This window comes from Desmodus rotundus, chromosome 2, assembly GCF_022682495.2.
Source record: "Desmodus rotundus isolate HL8 chromosome 2, HLdesRot8A.1, whole genome shotgun sequence".
NCBI lineage: Eukaryota > Metazoa > Chordata > Mammalia > Chiroptera > Phyllostomidae > Desmodus > Desmodus rotundus.
Genome location: NC_071388.1, coordinates 181,381,391 through 181,405,589, shown reverse-complemented (window position 1 = coordinate 181,405,589; position 24,199 = coordinate 181,381,391). Strand labels below are relative to the sequence as shown.

General features: G+C 35.5%; 2 protein-coding genes and 1 non-coding gene across 4 annotated transcripts in view; 2 read left to right on the top strand and 1 right to left on the bottom strand.

Moving 5' to 3' along the window:
* ORC2 (origin recognition complex subunit 2) overlaps window positions 1–24,046 on the top strand; it is a 39,518-nt gene extending 15,472 nt beyond the window's left edge. Inside the window, exons 8-18 of the mRNA XM_024563761.3 lie at window positions 597–657; window positions 2,940–3,133; window positions 4,140–4,238; window positions 6,988–7,097; window positions 9,172–9,304; window positions 10,117–10,213; window positions 14,715–14,861; window positions 15,451–15,622; window positions 19,916–19,977; window positions 20,783–20,901; window positions 23,138–24,046. Of these exons, the coding sequence (XP_024419529.2) occupies window positions 597–657; window positions 2,940–3,133; window positions 4,140–4,238; window positions 6,988–7,097; window positions 9,172–9,304; window positions 10,117–10,213; window positions 14,715–14,861; window positions 15,451–15,622; window positions 19,916–19,977; window positions 20,783–20,901; window positions 23,138–23,224 (1,281 nt within the window). The 3' untranslated portion in view covers window positions 23,225–24,046. The remainder of the gene's footprint in view (window positions 1–596; window positions 658–2,939; window positions 3,134–4,139; window positions 4,239–6,987; window positions 7,098–9,171; window positions 9,305–10,116; window positions 10,214–14,714; window positions 14,862–15,450; window positions 15,623–19,915; window positions 19,978–20,782; window positions 20,902–23,137) is intronic.
* The window catches only part of NIF3L1 (NGG1 interacting factor 3 like 1), a 35,463-nt gene continuing 20,750 nt past the window's right edge, over window positions 9,487–24,199 (bottom strand). Inside the window, exon 7 of one of the 2 annotated variants that reach the window (XM_045198038.3) lies at window positions 9,487–10,187. In XM_045198038.3, the coding sequence (XP_045053973.2) occupies window positions 10,183–10,187 (5 nt within the window). In that variant the 3' untranslated portion in view covers window positions 9,487–10,182. Of the gene's footprint in view, window positions 10,188–20,895; window positions 21,041–24,199 lie in introns of those variants that run through there. The other variant, XM_045198037.2, reaches the window with a different exon arrangement.
* Window positions 20,506–20,638, top strand: LOC112308140 (small nucleolar RNA SNORA5). The gene has a single exon (XR_002975139.1). It is a non-coding gene; the product is annotated as a small nucleolar RNA SNORA5 (small nucleolar RNA).

The window sequence follows — 24,199 nt, the reverse complement described above, 5'->3', positions numbered from 1 at the left end:
TGTGCTAGTATTATAATGGTGTTAAAATGTTACATTCTCTGAGAAGAAAATACTTTATACTTTTGTAAAATGCTTAAAAATTTAAAAATACAAAAGCAGAAAGTATGAATCTCTGCTTTTTTCCTCACAGAACATGATGCTTTAACACCAGTAAATTCCCACCATATTAAAAGGCCCATTGCCATATGCATAGGAGTGCCCGTTTCCTTGTTTATTCATCAGTAATGAACATTAATGTATTTTAAAAAAATATTCTGCTAATCTAGTGGGTGAAAAGTGGTTCAAAATGCTGATATACTTATGTTTTTTCTTTACATAGTAATAAAAGTACATATATACTTTACAGATGTCTGGAATACAACTTACAGAATCACTCTAGCAATCCTTTGGAGTTTGTTGTATCATTTTTGTTGTTTTTTTCCCCAACCAATGTGTTTGTCATTGTCTTCTAGTTATGGGAAGTATTTCTAATGTGGTCTATTGAAAACAAAATATTTTTCTTCTTTTCTAGCCTCTTTCACTCAGATCCATCATTAATTTCCATGTCATCATTATTTTTTGACTAAACTATATTGCTTTTTTTTATATTTAAACAGGACAGTGATAAAAGTGAATTTCTGTCAATAGCACCTCATGGTCTAAGGAAAAGATTAATAGGTATGTATTTCTTTTTACACTGAGTTTTTATAAAAAGAGGCATCTAAACAAGGGCAGTGATGGTTAAGTATACAGGTTTTAGTCTTAGACTGCTTGCTTTTTATCTTTGGCCAGCTACTTATTAGAGATTTCTTTATTCCTCAATTTTTTTTATTTGCAAAATAGGTATAATAATGGTAACCAGCCCCAGAGTTGTTTTGAAATTAATTGAAATAAAGGATGTTCAAAGTGCTTAGTGTACTGCTTGACTTCGATATGTGCTTAACAAGTGTTAGCTATTATTATCTTTTTTCCTTATAGCTACTTATTGCTGTTTCTTTTCATGAAAGACAGGATATGTTCATATTCCCAATTAAACTGTAGATTCCAAAATATCTTATATTTTTGACTCCAACACTTAGCATTATATCTTTCACATTATAGTCAGTAGGTATTGAGGTTAATTAAAATGTTTCTCTAATAAAATAACAAGGCTTTTAGTTTATTTGTTTTGAGACAGTTTTGGAAGTACTTTCTGTTATTTAGAAATTTTATAATGAAATAGTGTTAAATATTCATAGTTGTACGGAATGCTTTACACAGCCAAGTAAATAGACATGTGTCCTACCTTCTGGAAAATTAAAGGTGGTTTTTGATTTTTAAATATTTAACTTCAGGGTAAATAATTTGTTTACCTTTATATTTCAGAAAAATGTCAGCTTCCTCTTTGGGGTTTACTTCTTGACAATAATATTAACTAATGTTGTCAAATTATGCTGTACCCCCTTCTCAAACTATAGATTTCATAGAGCTTCTATTACTACTGCATTTTTAATCAACATAAAAATGGCAGTACTAAATGATTGGGTATCTGAGGCAGTAAAAGATGATATGTGCAACTGTGATTGTTATTATTTTGTGTCAAATATATCTCAGGTTCTATGTTTTCTCCTTACCCCAAATAAGAATCCTTTTTAGAGAAAAGATGAACTTCCTCTTCTGTCTCAGTCATCAGCACCAAATACATACACTTACATGTATGATGTGTATATGATGTAAATGAAGTAGATACATTTTCTGGTAGCTCCTACCACTTCTAACCCATGTGTCTACCATGGGCAGCAGCAATCTTTGCAAATCTGAATTTGCTCAGCTATATATGCCGACAGAATCAAGCCTTTATTCCCCCTCTTTTAATATCTATATTTGTTACGTGCTGACTCTGGATATTCTGAAATATATTTATTGTTCAAAATAAATATACTGATTTGGTTAAAGTTATTCATATTTTTGAAGTTAACTTTTTATAATAGTTTTATACTTTGTTGAATGTAAAACCTCGTTTTAGCCTGACTTTATGAGTGTAAAACCTGCTTTATTTGGGGGAATGGGGGGCTTCTATGGTTTGTTTAAAAATGTAATTGTATCAGTTCTGAAATAGAGTGTACCTGTATATTAGTAGTACTTACAATGGTAAGTACCATGTACTGGGTGTGGTATCACTTAAGATGACATTTTCAGTAGGCAGCTTAAACCATAGACATTTAATTATCTCACATCATAAGAAGTCTAGGGATACAGAGTTCCATCATGTAGTGACTCAACAGTGTCATGAAGGACCTGATGTAAATAAATAAGCATTTATTTCTCATGTCTGGTGGGTCAGCTGGGGGTTAGCTGATATGTTCTTCCTATCTTTTTGCTTTATCACCAGCATTTCATCATTAAGTTTGATATTTCATATTGCAGAATGGCTTCCTTAGTTTTAAGCTATTAATATAAACAAGGGACTTTCCTTCTTTAAGCAAGGTAAGTCTTTTTCAGAGGCTTCCAGCAAATTTCCCCTCAAGTTTCATTGGTCAAAGGGTTACATAGCCAACCCTAGCTGCAAAGGAGTCTGAGAAAGCAAGTTTCTGACAAAGGAAAGGACCATGATTATTTATCCCTTCGGGTGGAGCACATTGCCGCATATTACAAAAGTGGAGTTCTATTAGCAAGGAAGAAGGAAAGAAGTATTAGGTATGATTGACAGCTTCTGTGTGTCAGGCATTGTTAGTAGTTCTACATACATTTTACTGTAATTTTCACAATAGTCTATTAAATTAGGCACTATTAGTTTCGTTTGATAATTGAGGAAACCAGTGCTCTGAAAACTTATATAACTAGCTCTGGTGAAACTGTCAGCAGGGAATGATAAAACCAGAAGTCAAATGCTCTTACTTCAAAGCCCATGTTTTTTATTACCTCCACAATGCCTCTCTTGTCAAACTGTCCAATTTTCCCAATTGTTTTTCCCACCACAGTCCCAAGGTCTCATTCTGAGAGTGAAAGTGAATATTCTGCTTCCAACTCAGAGGATGATGAAGGGGTTGCACAAGAAGATGAAGAGGACACTAATAAAATCATATTGAGTCCAAAGAGTCAGGCTCAGAATAGACTAGTTTCAGCTCCTGTTTGCAAAGAAACATCTTCTAAGAAAATGAAAAGAGATAAAACGGTAAGTGAAGAGAGAGACTTAAACCTTCAAGAAAAATTGTGTAGTATCTCAAAGATATGCTACCTTAAGAGAAGAGATCCAAATGGGGGAATTAGAATAATTGTTTTTCTTCATTTTTCTATATTTTATCAGCCTCTCACATTAATTCCCATGTATGTTATTTTCTGGACTTTCTGTCATAGCCATCTGTATCCCTATTTATGTAATAATACCGCAATATATACTGAAGGGGCTATTTCAATTCCGTTGTGTAAAAGTGAGATTTTAATCTAAAAGTGCATTGACTGGATAATTGGGGGCAAGAGTTCTCAGTGTATACCTTCTTAAATAGTTTTATTTTTGTAACATTGTTGATGTATTCAAGTCAATATAACTAATAAATAATGTGGCAATGGATCCATACAAGTCATGCTGAGTTGTTTGGAAGAACACCTTCGACACCATGACTAGAGAAAAGGCTAACTATCCTGGTATTCTGTGAAAAGATTCAGAGCAGTCTAGGAAGCATGCTAGTTGAATGGCTTCTCATCCCTTCCTAACCACTGTGGAGGTTAGCCCTGCCCCAGATCAGTGGAACAAGTATAAGACATTTAATTGGATCAATAGTAAGCAAGTCTTTTTTTTACCTTGCTGTTGATATCTTCCTCATTTTCACAGTACCTCAACTGTACTAAATTAAAGGATTTGCTCGGACTGTGAGGCAAGATGAAGGTTCTGATATGTAAAGACCCCTTTTTTTAAGTCTAAATGGAAATTATATGTTGGGACTTAAGGATTGTTTTGGGGGAGTAACTACTTCAATCTAGTCATTTCTCTAACTTTTACAATCTTAAGAGTTACTCAGTTTTATCACTACAATTAAATCCACTTAGTCCAAAATCTGTTATTGCTTTAAATAGAAAGTAGTGACTGACAAAAAAAGCATTTCACATATTTTCCACTAATATTAGTCTAGTTTTGATATGAAGGAAATATCTGAAACTAAGAACTGACTTTGCATTTTCAGACTGACTTAGTAGAAGAGTATTTTGAAGCTCACAGCAGTTCCAAAGTTTTAACCTCTGATAGAACACTGCAGAAACTGAAGAGAACTAAACTGGATCAGGTAGGTTACAAGGAATGTTATTACTTCTTAAGTTTTTCTTATCGTAAGCTGAAAATTGTACTAGATAAGTACCTAATTTAAAGAGTAAGTGCACATAAGCAGAATTATTGTCCTGATCAAATTAACACAAATTAACATAACTTGCATATTTTATTATATTAATACTGAATGACTCACTGGATTAGAATTCTATTTGGCATACTATAATTATACACTTTTCCCCCACTTATTATTTCTTCGGGATCTATAATAATCATTAGGGTCATAGTTTATTTGATATCCATGTACGATTCATTGCTGTTATTCATTTAACCCACATATTTATTGAACCTCACACTGATCATGAGATAAGTAACCTGACTCTCAGTTACAAACCTAGCAAAAAGCAAGAGGGTATATTGCTTCTTGCTATTATGGAAACTATGCTTAATGCAGTAATGTAACAAGTTACTATATACTAATGGTTCCATTATCTCATTTTATTGAAAATACCATATAGTGACACTTGTTGAGGTTTTGACTGATACTTCTTCAAGAGAGAAAAATCTTTCAAAGTTGGGTTGATAATCTAAGAATAAAGAAATTATTATTGGCTCAAAGTATTAAGATTTATTATTCTGTGGAAGCTAGATTGTAGTGTAATTTTCTAAGGTATACTATACAGAGTTTTGACAAGAGTTTTCAATCAATAGAAAAGTCTCTGTGACTTGGATGACATGGTGCTGTGTGGTTGTTTTTGTTTTGTCATCTGGCCTATTGGTATGGAGACTTAGATCAGGGAGTAGCCGAAAACATGTATCAAGAAGCCAAATGGATCCAAGGAAGTGATGGCACTAACATCTGCTTAGTGCATATATTTTTATACAGGGGTGGGCAAAAGTTGTTCATAATAAATAATACAATAATTAATAAATAATAATACAAGAATAAGCTGTTTTGCATACTTACAACTATAAACCTACTTTTGTCCACCCTATATACAACGTAAGTAACATAGGAGAAGGATAAATAGGTCTAGGGTCAAACTAGGGCTACGTGGGACCTAGAGGCTAAAAGACCTCTAGGAGGGTGAAAGGCACACCTGTTACCAATAACGAGGAAAAGGAAGGTCTTTAAGTTATTACGGACATAGCTAACCAATGCAATCTCAGTAGCATGTGTCAGTAAGCATTTATTTCTCATGTCTGGTGGGTCAGCTGGGGGTTAGCTGATCTAGGATTTGTTCCATATATTTTTATCTTCCTCCTTGGATTAGCAGGGTAGCTGAGGCATGTTCTTTTCATGATAATGTTAGAGAGGTAAGAGAAGTAGAAAAACGTTAAGACCTCTTAAAGCTTCTGTGTCATACTGACTCAGTGTCACTTCTGTCTTATTCCAGTGACCACAGCAAATCACATGGGTGAAATGCAAAGTCAGAGATCAGGGAACTAGACTCCACTTCTTTAGTGGGAAGGACTGCAAAGTCACATGGCAAAAGGAATGGATATAGAGAGGGGGGAAGTTTGGGGACCAATAGTGCAATTCTCTACAGATACTAAAATTTGAAATGAAAGTTCACAGATGAGATATCATTCCAGAATTCATATTCAAGTGTGAATATGCTCTGATAATCCATAATACATGACTGGAAATTTTAAAAAATATTTCAAGGATTATGATTTTTTTTTTTAATTTTATTTATTTTAGAGAGGGGAAGGGAGGGAGAAAAAGAGGAAGAGAAACTCAATGTGTGGTTGCCTCTCATGCACCCCCTGCCCGGGACCTGGCCTGCAACCCAGGCATGTGCCCCGATTGGGAATCAAACCAATGACCCTTTGGTTCCCAGGCCGGCACTCAATTCACTGAACCACACCAGAGAGCTAGAAATTTTTCAAGGCTCTAAATTTCAGAAGGAATGAGAGAAAAAAATGTAAACTACTTAATCAGTTTTTCTTAAAATGACCTATTTCTATTTAAGTACGTGGTTAAATAAAAACTGTACAGGCTAGAGTGCCTTGATTAAAACTAGTCTTCAGTATTAAAAGAATGTTTTACTTAGAAGGTAGAATCATGAAAACATGGTAGTGCCTGGGTAAACATGCACTTAAGGCTTTTTGCTAGAGTTATTATTTCAAAAAATGAGCTGATTCACCAGCATGAATTTCCAAGTTTTGAATGCAGGGCAATATATCTTCCTCAATTTATTTACATTATTGTTTAAAAAGCTATGAGATACTTATCAAAGTTAAAGGATTTGTTAGGAATAGCTTTTGGAATAGGAGTAGTGATAAAAGTTTATTTTACTAATAATAATGGTAAATTATAAAGAAACTTTAATGTTTTCTAAGAATTAATGTTGAACTGTTACCTTAAGCTTTTAGATTTTTTCACATCCATAGGTTTTTAAAACCCTAGATTTGTTGTCAAAGCTGGGAGGCAGGTTTAATTCTTTCTTTATGGTAATGATCTTTTTAGAAATTAAAGCCTTATATTTCAAATTTATAATTATATAAATGGTTCCAGAAAAAATCTTAGCAAATTCTTCACTGCTATCACATATTTGAACCAAGAAGAGTGTTAAAAACTTTAAGAAAACAAATATTTAAATCATATTTGAAACATTATGTGTATTTAGTTGATGCACTCATTACCAAACTAACGGCCTCCTTTAAACTCTACCTGTAAGGAAATATTTTTAGTTTGGATTGATTTAACGTATGTGGTTTGAAAGTAATTTTCTTCCCTCTCTCTTCCCTTTTTTATTTGAAAGCAAACTTTGCGTAATTTATTGAGCAAGGTTTCCCCTACCTTTTCTGCTGAACTCAAACAACTAAATCAGCAATATGAACAATTATTTCATAAATGGATGTTGCAGTTACAGTAAGTACTGTCATCATTGCAAACCCTTGTAAAATAAAGAATAATATATATACATGTCTATTAAAATCAAAATAATATAACATTTAATTTTCTTTTTGCAACAAACAATATTTTTATTCATGTATAAAAATTTGAAAACGTAGGTGTTTTTTCCAATTTTATGATGCACATGTAGAAATGTCATTATGTGGCTCTTAGATATTCTTGTTTTCAAGAAATTTGTCTTTTCTAGGTTTAACAGATGTGAAAGGCATTTGTAAGTTAAATAGCCTTTCTTAAAATTATAGGTTATTATTCATAAAAATATTTAAAAATCTAATTTGTCAGGATATATCAATTATATTTTAATCCAGTTTTTCATAGTAAAGTTCCTAAAATGAAAGAATATGTATCTCTATTCTTTCAATCTCATTCTATATACATACTGTAGACCTTTAGAATTTGGTGATATCTGTCCTTTGAACATTATTTTACTATTTCAAAATTATTTCTTCCAGTATTTTTTCAATTTTATCATTTTTCAGATACCTCATGTTAAATTTTAAATTTTCATTGAATACCTAGAAAAATGATTAAAATCAAAAAACTAATTTTTTAAACTATAATTACTTTTATTACTTGTATTTAAAAGGACTTTAGTATAATGAGATTAATAAGAAGGCAGGATCACCAAGCAGTAGGAACATAGAAATTGCCACAATTTTCCCCAATTGATTATGGTGGTTTTTTTGTTTTTGTTTTTCCAATAATAGGACAAAGGGTTATAATAATAAGAAAGTGATTGTCTTCCCTGCTCTGACCTTAGCTCCTCTCAACCCTTTGTGGTTTGTTTGTTATAAATTTATAAAGCAGCTCTTCACTCTATTCCCGTTCCCCAGTCCATCAATTCTTCCTTCTTCCAGTATGCCAACTTTAATAACTTGATTTGCTTTGCTTCCTAGCTTGTACCTTATAGTCAACTACTTGCTAGCACTTTGAATTCCCTTGCTACTTTTTTTTTGCTGCTTCTATCTTGCTAATCTCTACCTTTGGAGTTTTCTCTCTTCTGTTCTTCTATTTCTAGGCTATCATGCATTGCTACAGAGCATCACATAAATACTGTTTCTGACTGCCCTCCATACACAAACATGGAGTTGAATTTTAGTTTGACCTGTAGTGTGCCACATTCTGCATCATCTCATTCATTTTCTGGGCCTCATTTGCTTTTTGTATGTGAATAACTCCCATAACTGTATCTCCAGGCCAGCCCAGCTCAGACTCACTTCCCAAGAGCAGACATGGGTATCTGAATACTGGAAGTCCTATAAATAATTCAGTGTACATAAAATTTACATTCCCAACCACCCCTGCTCCCTCGCACAGTGAATGCCACCCCATTCATGGAAAGACGCCTATGCCAAAAATTGAGTTATTCTTCCAATATTCCCTTTCCATTATCTTCCACTTTTGACTACCTCCCAAATCCTATTGATCTGACTTACGAAACAATTGACATCTTACATTTTTCTCCTTGATACCTAATTCAAGTCAGTTTTGTCCTCCTCCTTCTCCATTCCTCCCACTCAGCCACTGTGATCTTTCTAAAAAGATCATGTTACTTTCCTACTTAAAACCTTTCCGTTAACAACTGACTAGTTACTAACAAACGCTCACAGTCCTTGGAATAAAATCTGATTGTTTTAGTTGACTTAACAAGACCTTTGTGACCTGGCCCATTTTAATCTATCTTCCCAATTTAATCTGTCAATTAAAACTCTTCTTCAGCCTGTAAAACTTTTTAGTACCTTGTACCAACCATGTTGTCCTTTTACCTCCAGGCACCTGTCACTTACATGTCTTAAATGTAATATGAGCTGGAGAGAGAGCTACTAAAGTTGGAACTCTAAGCTCCAATTTTATACAAAGAATAAAATTATACTTTTACCTTGTATGAGTTAGGAATCAATATAGTTATTTAGCCATCTCAGTTCTTCCTGTATTCTTCTATAAGCTTAAATTAAGGAAACTGGTTGATTATAAAACTGCAATAAGAGGTACTGAACTTTAATTTCATGAATGCTATCTTTCCTAACAGCCTGGGGTTCAACATTGTACTTTATGGTTTGGGTTCTAAGAGAGATTTACTAGAACGGTTTCGAGCCACCATGCTGCAAGATTCCATTCATGTTGTCATCAATGGTTTCTTTCCTGGAATCAGTGTGAAATCAGTAAGTTTCAAAAATATTAAAAGGAACAACATCTCCTGCCAGTTTATACCCCCATGTTAATGAGGATGCTACTTCTCATTCTGGAGTATTCAATGTTTGTTTCTAGCCATCCTACTAGTAGAATTGCAGAATGCTTAAGATCATGTGCTTGGGCTCAGAGGGTTCTGGCTCCAAATCGCCATCTTTGAATTTCCTGCTTTGTAACTGATAACTATTAAATCCTAGAGAAAAGTTAGCTTTGTGTACTGCACCAAATACCAACAGTACTTTTCTGAAGGACGGGATAATGGGGGTCTTGCATAAATTTATTTTATAATGCTTTTATGTCACTTTGGTACTCTAAAAATAATAAAAATATAAGTACTTTCTAGTTTTATAACACATTTATAGATCATTTTTACTCCAAATGCTTGTATTTCTTCATCATTTGAAAATGATTATAAACCTTTTGGGTGCTGGATATTCCTTTCTAAAAGTGTTCTTAATGTTTGTGTACTGTTTCCTTTGATAGATCTATAGTTTCCTAATGTTTCTCATATTGTTGGGTTTGGGGGGGATTTTTGTATCCTTCATATATTATCTTTGCATCTTTCCTGTTCTCTGTTTTCTTTCTTTTAACCATAACTTATGCAAAAAAAGTGAATATAAATAAACTTAACTACCAGTACAATTTTTAAAGTGATTTTTTCATAGTTGGTTGGAAATCCAAATTTATTTTTAATTTGTAAAAAAGGATTGATTTGCTAGTTGTATTTATCTTATATGATAGAATAAGTTAAAATTGATGTACCTCTTGCGCTTTTATGATATAGATCCTGAATTCTATAACAGAAGAAGTCCTCGATCATACGGGTACCTTCCGCAGTGTACTGGATCAGCTAGACTGGATAATAAACAAATTCAGAGAAGGTAACATGAAGTAGATGCCCTGGTTTTAGGGTGAAGCTAAGCATACACTTCTACTTACTCATGTATTAACGCACACAAAAATGATTAATAATGTCACTTTTTTCAGTGCTGATTTAGATTGCTCTGAAGTAATTTGTGTTTTCTTTTTATGTGAACTTCACTAATTACCTAGTAGGAAAGAACTATTCCTACTACCTTGAATTTGTATAGCCAAAGCTTCTTATTTCAGAATAATTTTAAGGTTTTATTTGGCAGTTGTGAAGTGCTTCCAGCTGACTGGTATACTTTGTCTGATATTTTTATATTTAATATTTTTATAAAACGTTTTTATTTATTCTGAGTAAATATCACTGCATTTCAATAATTTCACATACTAAAATCTGGAATAAAAAACATTTTTTGTTATTTTGGTGTGAATGTTCTGGTTATGTGAGCATTTCAAAAAATTAGAAATAAAGTTATTTAGGCTCTAACAATTTTCATTTAGTCATTGCTTAAGAATTAAAAGGAGTGCTTGATTATGCTTAACTCATTCGATGGATAATTTTGATACTGTTTGTATGCTCATTAAAATAGATGCCTGAGTCAGTTCATATATGCCCATATAGTATATGTATTATATATGTCATACATGTTATATATGGTATGTTTGGTACACACACACACACATGTATGTACCAAATATATAGCATGTGGTATATATAATATATATTTATAACCACATAATTATATAATATAAATAAATATAGGATATACTATTTATATATAATTTATATGTTCCCTTATACATAATTTAAATACTATTGGCTGGTGGCTTCTAGAATTCAAGGAACCTTAGATTTTCAAAATGTGTCATCTCAGAATCTTTGTCACTATATTGTCTTTCTTGTTCTTCTGTCCCCAGTGTAAGAGAAATTTACTTATTCTCTCTAAAAGGCTCATCCTCCAACATAACTGCCAAATGTCCCATTTCTTATCCACCCCTAAGAGACTTACAAATACCTTTTAAAAATGTAGAGGACTTCTTCCATCTTAGGAAAAAAATTTTACCTTTTTGTACTGCCCTTCCAATGCTGTTTTATTTCCCTGTTTCAATATGATTTTAGGGTTTTTGAAGCCATGTCCTGCCTTCTGCTTTTTATCTATTTCCTTAATTTCTTGATCCTGTGTTACCTGAACTGGATGCTTGAAGATCACCTGTAATTTCCTTCTTACTAAACATGTTGGCCTTGGCTCATCCTTTATCTTAATCTCTGCAGTATTTGATGGTGTTGACAGTTTCATCCTCCAAATTCTTCTTTTTTTTTTTTAAAGTTTTTTTTATCCTCACCCAAGGACATTTTTTCATTGCTTTTAGAGAGAGAGAGAAAGTGAGAGAAGGAGGGAGGGAGGTAGAGAGAGAGACATCGATATGAGAGAGAAACATCGATTGGTTGTTGTTAGTTAGCATGGTTGATGACATGGGCTGTGAAAGAATTCACAAAGAGAAAGTGTAGGGAGTAAAGTTTTTATTCACTCTTTAAGAAAGGAGAGGGGCATGGGTGTGGAGGAATATACCAGCCCAAATTCTTTTTTTTTTTTAACAGAATTTAATCATTATGCTATTACAGTTGTCCCAATTTTTCCCCCTTTGTGCCCCTTTACCTGGGACCCCCATCCCCTCTGGCAAAACACCTGTCCTTAGTTCATGTCCATGGGTCAGGCATATAAGTTCTTTGGCTATTCCATTTCCTATACTGTGCTTAACATCTGCCTGTCTCTTCTGTACCTACAAACTTATACTTCTTAATCCCTGCACCTTTGCCCTCATTCTCCCCCTTCCTGCACCCAGCAGATAACCCTCAAATGATCTCCCTATGATTCTGTTTCTGTTCTGCTTGTATGCTTAGTTTGTTTTTTTAGATTCAATTATTAATAGTTGTGAATTTGCCCTTTTAATGTTCATAGTTTTGATTTTCTTTTTCTTAAATAAGTCCCTATGACATTGATTCTAGCTTTGCTCGAGTAACCTTGGTGGCAGGTCCTTGCTTTTCATCACTTCGAATACTTCTTGCCAGTCCCTTCTACCTATAAAGTTTGTTTTGAGAAATCAGTACAGTCTTATGGGAACTCCTTGTAGGTTACTCTGCTTTTCTCTTGCTGCTTTTAAGATTCTCTGTTTATCTTTAACCTTTGGCATTTTTTAAAAGGTTTTATTTATTTATTTTTAGAGAGGGGTAAGGGAGGGAGAAAGAGAGGAAGAGAAACATCAATGTGTGGTTGCCTCATGTGGCCCCCACTGGGGACCTGGCCTGCAACCCAGGCATATGCCTGACTGGGAATCAAACTGGCAACCCTTTGGTTTGCAGCCTGTGCTCAATCCACTGAGCTACACCAGCCAGGGCTAAACTTTGGCATTTTCTTTATGATGTGTCTTGGTGTAGTCCTCTTTGGGTCCATCTTGTTTGGGACTCTCTGTGCTTCCTGGAGTTGTATGTCAATTTCCTTCACCAAGGGAAGTTTTCTTTCATTATTTTTTCAAACAAGTTTTCAGTTTCTTATTCTTTCTCTTCTCCTTCCAGCACCCCTACAATTCGAATGTTGACTGTCCCAGAGGCTCTTTAGCCTATCCTTGTTTTTTGGATTTTTTTTTCTCCTTGCTGTTCTGATTGATAGTTTTTTGCTTCCTTATGTTCCAAATCATTGATTTGATTCTCAGCTTCATCCACGCCACTGTTGGGTCCCTGTAAATTTGTCTTTATTTCATTTAGTGTGACCTTCATTTCAGCCTGTGTCTTTTTTATGCTGTTGAGTACCCGATGAGTTCTTTGAGCATCTTAATAACCATTGTTTTGAACTTTGCATCTGATAGGTTGGTTATCTCCATGTTGTTTAGTTCTTTTTCCAGAATTTGTTCTGTTATTTCTTTTGGGCCAAATTTCTTTGTCTCCTTGTTTTGGTAGCCTCCCTGTGTTTGTTTCTGTGTATTAAGTAGAGCTGCTTTGATTCCCTGTCTTAGTAGCATGGCCTATTGTAGAAAAGCACACTGGTTAGTTGGATGGGGCAGAGCCTTAGGTAATCACCAGGGTGGGGCAACCTGTGTGAACCAGGTTGATTGAGTCTCCGATATGGTGTTGCCTCTCTATTGCTCTGTGTGGGAGAGGGCTCAGAAAGGGTCTATGCTGCTGCCTGGCCTCTTGAGTTTTGTTCTGGAAGAAGCTGTCTGCCGGCACTTGGCCTGATGCAAGACACTTGAATTTCTCCTTGTATGCCACTGGTGCCCTTAGAGCCACTACCCTGGTGGTGAAGCCGAAAGGGAGTGAGTCTGAGTAAGTCCTAAGTCCATTGTGGGCCCTTTAAGAGGAGACTCCTAAGAATCCCACAGTTTCTTCTGCCTCCCCAACCCCCGCTGGTTTTTACAGCCAGAAGTTATGGGGACTTATCTTCTTGGCACTGAAACCCTGGGCTGGGTGGTCTGGTATGGGGCTAGGATCCCTGGCTCGTGAAGTATCTCTCCACCCCTTCTGTGTCTCCAAGCCTCCGTGCCTCTCTGCGTGTCTCCACCCATCCATCCTTCCTACCTGTCTGGATGAATGTGACTTTTTTAATTCCTTGGTTGTTGGACTTCCATACAACTTGATATTCTGACGATTCTGAGTGATATTTGTTTTGTAGTCTGGTTGTAATTTTTGCTGTGGTTGTGCAAGGAGGTGAGCTGTGCTTACCTGTGCCATATCATGACCAAAGTTCATCTCCCAAATTCTTTCTTCATTGATTTATGGTAATTACTGCTCTCACTTTCCTGATTCCTTGAGCAATGTCCTAAACCCTTCTCCTAGTTTTTGTCTCCTTTGGCTTTTGTAATAATAAGAGTTTTCTAAATTAACTCTTGATTTTTAATGAGAATTCTCTGTCTCTCTCTTTATGTGTACATTTCCCTTCCACTCCCACATTGCAATTCAACATGCACAGATTCACCTCCAATCCAATATGCATCTTTTAAAAAAAAAAAAAGATTTTATTTCTTTTCAGAGAGAGGGGAAGAGAAAAACAGGGAGAGAAACATCGATGCACGAGATACTTTGATTGGTCACCTCTCGCATGCCCCCAACTGGGGACCTGGCCCCTGCATCCCAGGCATGTGCCCTGACCAGAAATGAACCACCAACCTCTTGGTTCACAGGCCCGTGCTCAATCCACTGAGCCATACTGTCTAGGGCATCTTGCGTTATTTCCTATGCCTTATTACAACTGCTTTCTTTATGGTCTGATTCAAGTGCTAACCATTCCAGTGAAATCTCTAATCCCTCCAGTCCCTATTGATTTTCAATGAATTTTATTTTCAAAGGCTTTAGTAATGTCTTGTCTATTTTATGAATAACTGACATATCTTCTCAAATAAATTGCATATGCCTAAGCAATAGTTACTTTGTCCTGTCGTATATTCTTTAATCCATATTGTGTGTGGTAGGGAATTCACAAATATCATTGAAAATAATAACTGAATTCTCTTTACTTTTAGACTCCTCTTTAGAACTCTTCCTTCTCATCCACAATTTGGATAGCCAAATGTTGAGAGGAGACAAAAGCCAGCAAATTATTGGCCAGTTGTCATCTTTACGTAATGTATACCTTATAGCATCTATTGATCACCTCAATGCTCCTCTTAGTAAGTTAAATATTACTGTTTTTCCTTCCTGAGATAGCAGTCTTAGAAAATTAATATTCTTAATGTTGTCACAGCATTTTTACTGTTTTTTAGTACAGTTTCAGTTTTTTTGTTGCATCTTTAAAGATCCAGGTTGCCAAAAATCTAGGTGTCCTCAATCTGATTTAGAACATTGTTGGAAATAAAAATTCAGGTTCTAAAGGAGGTGTTTTACACCTAAAGCTTCATGGAAGAGAGGAGACCCAACTATTATTTTGGTCTTTTCCCACTCTTTGTGGTATTGCAACATTTGCTTTATGCAGTTTAATTCAGAGACTTATTGAACAAAATGTTAATTTATTAAAAAGAATGCGTTAGTAGTGCTAATATATTTTAACTTGTATTTAATATACCAACGAAGATTAGATGTTGATTAACAATGAAATTAGATTGTTAGGTACTGATTTGGATGGGGAAAATGGCGAAAATGGAAGTTTTCAATATGTGGTTTTCACTTAATGCTTTCTCATTCTTCCCTAGAGTGGAATTTAGTAACATGACAATATGAAAATAATTACTAACTTTTTATTTCTTTGATCATGTGCTCTAGTGTGGGATCATGTAAAGCAGAGTCTTTATAACTGGCTCTGGTATGAAACTACTACATATAGTCCTTATACTGAAGAAACCTCCTATGAGAATTCTCTTCTGGTTCAACAATCTGGATCACTGACACTTAGTTCCCTGACTCATGTCTTACGAAGCCTTACCCCTAATGCAAGGTAAGAATGAAAACTATTGTTTCTTTTTTTAAAAAAAACTATACATTTAAAGACATGTACTGTTATGTTTAGTGGCAATGCTAAAGTTCCTACTTAGTCTGAAGGATTAAGAAAATAGTAGTAATAATGGTTGCTAGTACTGGATTATGTAATAGACTGCTGAGCAGTAGTCATCTATCAGATTGTCCAAAAATAAGCAGGAGTTGCAACATTTTTTTTTCCATAATAGATTTTTTTGTATTTCTGCATAAGAGCATGTTAGCAGTCATTGTGGAAGAATTTTGATGGACTTTACTTAAATTTGATGGTTATTTTTAATGATACATGAATACTGTGATTCAAACACAGGTTCCTTCACATGAAATAGTTCATTTGATTTTCATAACTACCACTGTAAGGTAGATACTATAGTAAAGGGCACAGAGATTTTGATTCAAATCTTCCTGGCTCTATAGAGCTCATGCTTTTAAATACCTTTGTGTGATGTCTCCAGTGAAGTAATTTCAGCAGCCTAACCAAGAGGTATATCTGATTTACATAATCTAAGAAAAGCAGGATATAGCATAAGCCAGCAAAAAAATTAAATTGTAAGAAAATTAACCTGTTGAAAGAGGCTTTTAGTAGCAACCTACCCCCCAAAGCATAGAATCCTAGAACTATTTTTAAGCACATATTGAGAATAGATCATTAAGATTTGAATATATATAAATACTATATTCTTGGATGAGTGGAATGACTATTATAAAGGTAGCAATTCCTTCCAAGTTAGAAATGTATTAGATCTATAAGTTAATCAAATTGTAAGTGATTTCTGTGCTTGAAATTAAAATACAAACATTTTTAGGAATAAGCAGGTGAGACTAGATAAGCAGGTGAGACTAACAAAGTCTTTTTTTTCTTTAAAGTGTAATGAGGGAAGTTATAGATTAGTCCCATATATGTAGATTACAGCATAGGTAATATAATCATTAATATTGTGATAACTTTGTATGTATGGGGCCAGGTGGGTACTTGAAGCAGGGGAAGACCACTTTGTAACACACCTAATTTTCTAACTACTTCACTGTACATCTGAAACTAATACAGAATAATACTGAATGTAATTGAAAAATTAAAAAAAAAATTTTAAAGAGCAATGAAGGGACACTTGTATACAAGATGGCACAATACTTTAACACTTCAATTCATTTCCTCTTGGGCCAAACATGCTGCATAATAGATTAAATATAAAATAACAAAAATAAAAGATACAGCCTCACTCAAAAATATGAACATCTCCATGGGACAGAATCATAAAGCAGTGAGAGAGTTGAAGCCACAGTCCGGCTGTGTCCTGGATCTAGAAGCAGCATCGGCAGCCAGGAATTGACTTACGTGAGATAACAGTAGTGTGACAATGTTATTTATTGTCCAAACCCCAGACATTTTTGTTCAGAATAGATATTAAACTGGACAGGATGATAGATGTAAAAATAAAAAGCATGTAAAATAGGACTTACTATATAGTGTTCACATTTATGTATACAGGATGGGCAAAAGTAAGTAGGTTTACAGTTGTGAGTAAGCTAAGCAAAGTTTATTGTGTTATTGTTAGGTAGCAGCTAGTAATGAGTGGCTGGAGGGGAAATAAGGCAGGGCCCCCACCATTACAATCTAACAAAGAACTCAAAACAGGACGCTAGAAACAAAAGGGAGTCATGTCTCACCCGATTACCCAGGAGTCCTGACCCCGTCTCATAAGATTGCCAGGCGTTCCAAACATCACAAGCAAAACTATGATAGTGCAGGAGGGGACCCCTTGAAATTCTGTGTGTATCATCTTCACTAGCTGGGAAAGAAAGCCTTTGTAAATGTCCCACGGCCTGGAAGGGAGAGGAGGAGGGGGAACCTAGGTTAAAGTATATAACCCCTGAATCCCAATAGTCAGGGCACTCAGATTAGGTAGGTGCCCACTTGTAGCCAGGGGCTCAAGTGTATAGATAACAAACTTACTAACAACTTTATTTTCTCCATTTGTGGGACATTCAGATTAGCCGGGTGCCTGCTTGCAGCTTTGTGCTCGTATGTTTCAGAAATAAACTTGCTATTTTATTTCCACTGTACATGTTTCTCTTTCACCTGAATTCCCTCTTGCGAGCAAGACAAGAACCAAGTAGAAGTAGCTCCCTTACTTGGGTCTCCTCGGTAACATTATTATGTATGAATTATTGTATTATTTTCCATAGAAACAACTCTAAAATATCCTTTTGTCCACCCCTGTATATATGTGTGTGCATACATAAATAAAAATTTTTACACATGCATAAATAAAATTTTTTAATGTAGGTGGATATGAAAAATTCCTAATTTAGAATAGTACTGATCCTAGGAAAGAAGGAAGGGAAATAGATAGGAGACTGGGGTACACAGGAACTTTCAAATAGAGCTTAGATTTTTTTTTTTTTTTTTTTGCTAGCAATTTCTTATCCATTTATTTGTTTCTCTTTGCTTTTTAAAACTTTTTGTTTTGAAATAATTAGATTCACAGGAGGCTGCAAAGAAATGTACAGGGAAGTCCCAGCACCTCTTTCCCAACTGGCCCTCAGGCTGACATGTCACACCAAAGTGCAGTATGAAAACCATGAAAATGACTTTGGCCTGATCCATAGAGCTTATTTAGATTTCACCGATACACGCTCTCATTTGTGTTTGAGGGGGTGTGCATGCGTGTGTGTTCACTTGCGCAGTTTTATCATGGGTAGCTTTTCACAACTACAGCCAGAATCAACATACTCAACTGTATCATCACAAGTCTCCTTCATGTTAACCCTCAAATGCTAATGAATCCTATTACTTTATAAAGCCGTTTTTGTGCACTTGAAATAAGATCAGCACTGTGTTAATACTGAAATAGGTATTAAATGGGTATCTACTCAGATTTTTGATGGAATTAGGAACAGAAAAAATCTTTATTCAGCTTTACTATTAGGCTTAGTGCTAATGGACTACTGCAGGTTGCTATGTATGAAGTTGGGGATCTGTGCAATATAAATGCAAGAATAAATATACTAGCTACACTAGAGCAAATATTTTTTAGTTTGGCATACTTTAATGTATGCTAGCCTTCAATACTTACTAAAAAATATATTTAAACTACTATGAAATTTTGGTTCATTCTGCAAACTCTAATATCATTTAGTCTTTACTTTGTATGAATGTGATTAATCAAAACTCTTAACCAAAATGTAGCTGTGGAGTTAGTGGCAGTACTGTTGACCCTTGAACAACAGGGGTTTGAACTGCACAGGTCCACTTTTTTTACACTCAGACATTTTTCAATAAATATAAAGTAAGCCCTCTGTATCCCCTTGTTTCACGTCCATGGATTCATCAACTGCAGATCAAAAACAGTATTTTTAGTTCATGGTTGGGAATCTGCAGGTGCTGAGGATCATTGTTCCTCTATGCATTGTTCTATGCATTGTTCCACCCATTTCATATGAGGGCACTGAGCATCCTTGGAGTGTGGTATCTGCAGGGGTCCTGGAGCCAATCCCCCTGAGGATACTGACGGACAACCGGTACTCAAAAGTTATACATGGATTTTCAACTGCTTGCGGGGTTGGTGTCCCTAATCCCCCCCTTATTGTTCCAGGGTCAATTTATAAATTATTAAGTGGTCATTTCGATAATTCAAAATATGCTTATAGTAATTATTTTGTAGATTCTCACAAAAATGAAAAAAAGAGGTTTAAAATTTTTGCTCTACCAAGGACTCCTGGGAATCTTAGTTTGTATAGCACTGCTTCCAACCCCGTAATTCCCTTGGTCCACTCTCCTACAGAAATAATTCAAAATCAGTGAAAAAGTGAGGTATAAAATAGCATATGAGGTATAAAATAGCATATATAACATATATAAATGCATGAATTTATGTACTTCCATCATATCTCATTCTATAAAGGTTTTAGAAGGCAGCGTACACAAATATCTCCACACAAATGTTAGTGGCTATTTTAGGGCTATGGGATTGATATTTTCCTCATTAGATTTTATCATATAGTCCAAGTTTTCTACAGTGGACTAACCTATTGACTTAAAAAAATAGTCCTAGATTTTCCATAAAAGGAAGTAAAAAAGCTTTTCCTTTTTATATAGGCCAGTATATGATGTTCCTTGGAGAAAGGAACAGAAGCAACTAATATAGACAAGCCAAGTATTTCACATTCTCTTAATGTATTTTACTACCAGCTGTTATCTTTTGATATTAACATTTTAGATTTTAATTCATTTGTTTTTTGTTTTTTTCCTTAGGGGGATTTTCAGGCTACTAATAAAGCATCAGCTGGGTAACCAGGATAACCCTTCTTACCTTGGTATCCAATATTTATGATATTAAATTGTATGACTTTTGTTTCACCCCATAAATTCCTTCTTCTGGAATCTAATAATAGCACTGCAGTTTTTCACCGCAGTGAATGGAATGGTTTGCTCTGTGATCAGTGTGTGTGCCACATAGCAAATGTTCTAACAGCCCTACAGATTCACTGCTGAGCAGGCTGCTTGTTGATGTGAATTGAAAGGCAGCCCCAGCTTGCTTTTTAAATTTCTTATGCTAATTATGGATATATGTTGATCAATTATATATATTTACTATATTGGGCATCCTAGCAGATTTTCCTCACTTTGAGTAAAAATAATATAATTTAAACATTTTAATAATCGTTCAGCTCTCACGGCTTACTAGTTCCCTCTTCCCACTTTTACTTAAAACTTCCCACAGGGCTATGTAATAACTTGATAACAGTTGACAATTTTCAACCGATCAGTTTTGTTTAAAAGATATAAGCCACAGTATTTTCTAGTTTTGCTTCTTCCAGAGGTACTTTAAAAAAAAAATCATCTGCAGTCGAGTCAAATTCGGGGCCTGCCGCACACGTGGCAGGCCCCGGCTCCGCAGGCTGCCACAGAAGCACTGTGATTCATGGGCCCTGATCCCCTGCTGGGCCTCAGGGATGAATTTGGTCACAGACACCAAGGGGAAAAAAAATCAATACTTAGTCATTCCTTTGAAATACTGTGGCCACAGCACTCTTCTGTGTTCTTTGGTATGGGGGGTATCCCTATGCAGGTCACGTCTTAAATGCTGACTTATGTTCAAATCTCCTTTTGAATCTTCAGGACTTTCTTTTCAAGATTTCTACCAGCAGTGTCGGGAGGCATTCCTTGTCAACAGTGACCTGACACTTCGGGCCCAGTTAACTGAATTTAGGGACCACAAGCTTATAAGAACCAAGAAGGTGAGACTTTGCTATTATGGCATTATATTCCAGGGCTAGCATATCTTGGACAAGTGGGCCTTTGACTGAGATCTGATTATGAAACTGAGGTTCCATGGTGTATCACAAGGATCCATTTAGGCAATGTGCCACTTGAGTTCTGTAGAAAGAGACAAGGTAGAACTACTTGGTTTTAGAGCAAAGTACAAAACCTAAGAGTTCTAATCTAGAGTAAAAGGTCATTAGGAATATATTATGAGTCAAATAATTCTATTTCCTTCTCCCTCTCTTCATTCTACCCCATTCATTAATCTGGTCTAGTTTTATTGGACACTAACTATATATTTTATATTGCACTAAATATTAGGATATAGTAGTAAGAAAAAAACCTTTTCTCATAGAACTTTAAATCTAGTGGAGGAAATGGACGTGTTCAACAATCTGACACATGTATAGTTCTACTGTGATAAGCCCTATGATCAGAAGGTACATGGTTCTGAAAGAGCATATTAAAACAGTTGGGTTCAGCCTAACTGTGGAATCAGAAACTCTGAGCTGAGATCTGAAGGAACACTAAGTTATAACTAGTCTTACAGGGAAGAGAAGAGCATTCCAGGCAGGAACAGCATGTAAAGAGACCCAGGAAGAGAAGGGCAGCCAGCATGGCATAAAATAAGCTTGAAAAAGTAGTAATTGAAGGACTGAACCATGTATGTATGACTTTTGGGCCAGGGAAAAGATTTTAATCTTTATTCAATGGAAATGGGAAGACATTATAAAAACAAATGTTCTGACTCTGGCATCAGAGTGGAATGGGGATTGCCCAAAGTCAATGTATCAGGCCCAGCAAGGGCGGTGTCAGTAGTCTGGGTGAGATGATGGTAACTTGGACTAGGGTGAAGGGAAAAAAGGGGTTGGATTCAAGATATACTTAGGAGGCAAAATTGAAAAGAACTGATAATAGATTGGATATTGGAGCTAAGGCAAAGTGTCGAGAGTAATTCCTGGTTTCTGGCTTGCATAACCAGAGATGGTGGGCTCATTGGATGAGAAATGGGCTTGTTGGAAGAGCAACATTTTAGGGGAAACAGATCATGAGTTCATAATCTTGGTTTGTTTGGATTTACTGTGTTTGACATTCCTTCGAGATTTCCAAGTGGAGATGTCACCTAGGGGGTTGGATTCCTGGGACAAGAAACCAGAGGAAAGATCTGGGCTAGACATACAAGATTATGATTCCTGTGTATTTAGGTTGTGACTGAAACCAGGCATTGGTGGGGCTACCTAGAGAGAAGACATAGTGAGATTAGAGGACCAGGGATTAGTCTAGAAGTGTGACATTTAATGGCCTGCAAGCTGAGAGAAACAGCCAGAGTCAGGAAGATAACCAGGGTATGATATCACAAAAGCCAAGAAAAGCATGTTTTAAGAAAAAAAGAATGGTTAGCAGTGTCAGATGCTGCTGAGATGACAAAAGAGGACTAAAAATACCTATTGGATTTATGGAATTCCTTGGTGATAAGCCAATGATTTTCAATCAATGCCATATCTGACTACCTAGTCAGCGGCATGGACTCTTTTCCCTTAGATAGCCAAAAAAAAAAGACAACTGCCAACACAACAATAGCCATTGGGTATGAATGACTCAAAATTATACCTATTTTTTTGTCAGATCAGCAAAAAATATGTTTTTTTGGTGTGCCGCAGAACTTTAGTCATTAGTTTGTGTGTGCCATGACATGAATGAAAATCACTGGTGAAAATGAAAATAAGCAAAAGCTCATTTGGGGATATGAAAATGCTGGCAGTAGCTAGGCTGGACTAGGTTGAGGGAAAAGTGAAGAGATGGAGACTATCAGCAACTCTGCTGGAAAGCTGCAGAGGTTGGGTGATATTTGGAAAAGAATGAGTCTAGTGAGGGTTACTTAAAAATAGGAGATAACTAAATGTATTTTTAGAACCAGTGGAAAAGTTTCAGTTGGACGGGAAATGAACAGAAATCAACAGTGTAAGATCTAGAAAGAGCAGGAGGATGAAGAAAATAACCCTTTATTCACCCCCTAGTCTTCTTTTCTGCTATTAAGTGGCTTAACCATAAATTCCTTGTATTTAAATAGATGTATGTCTGTGTGCCCTTTTCCCTTAAATTTTATACGTATATATATATATAAATATTGTGCATTTTTTAAACATACAATAGGACTCAAATTTATCTCTTACAAATGACTAACATCCAGGGTATTCTTATGTCTTTTAGGGAACTGATGGAGTAGAGTATTTATTCATTCCTATTGACAATGGAACATTAACTGATTTCCTGGAAAAGGAAGAAGAGGAGTCTTGAAGCTATTCTCTATTTTTGAATATTCTGTGGAAGGTTGTTACACTCCAGCTGCCACTCCTCTAGTCTAAAGTGTTGTGTTTACTGTCCAACATCAGACTTTTTCCAGTGTATAAGATTTAAAATTGGGAGGGGGTAATGCCATGAATTAGAACCTTGCTTAGCATGGCTGGTGTACCACCTCTAGTACTGTGCTAGGGGTGGTCCTCAAGTTGGAGAAAATGTGCCTTTCATTCATTACCTCTCTGGAGATTCTTGCTGGAATGAACAGTGTGCTCAGGGACTCTTTGGAACTGGATGTTTTTGAATTCTTTTATACTAGAGATGATATTACTCCTAATTTTTTGAGGGCCTTTTAACACTCCTGGAGCTGATTGTTTGCAAATGTGCTTGTTCCAGAGTGTGGAAGTACAAAGACATTGGCATCACAGCAACTGCATTGTTTGTTGTTCTGTCTGTCAGAACTGATTGGTGAAATGGAGAAGGCAGATCATTTCTGTTTCCGAAATGCCTTAACAATAGGTGTAAAATTGGGGAAAAGTAGGTGATCTGGCTTTTTCCTTTTGGATTTAGGCTACGTACTAGGGTAGGAGAGGGGGCATGACACTGTTCAGTTGGGATAGTGGGGAAAACATAACACGTATATAGACAGGGTGTATACCCAGCCTAGAAAGCACATGAAAAATAATGAAATATGATTTTCAGAACAGTTAATGTGCCATCACCTTCATGATACAAGTGAGAAATCAGGCTAGAGAAATACATTTCTGAATTACATTTTAATCATTATTTTCAACAGAAAATAAAAATTTAATTATTCTTGTATATTGACATATTTTTCTTGTCTTGAATAACATGCAGGTAAGTAGCATATTAATGGCTGGCTTTAAATTAATCTTGACTTCTCTATCAAGTACACCTAAAACTCTTGAGTTTTTGAATCATTTCTTTGTAGCATATAACTAATCAATTTTATGT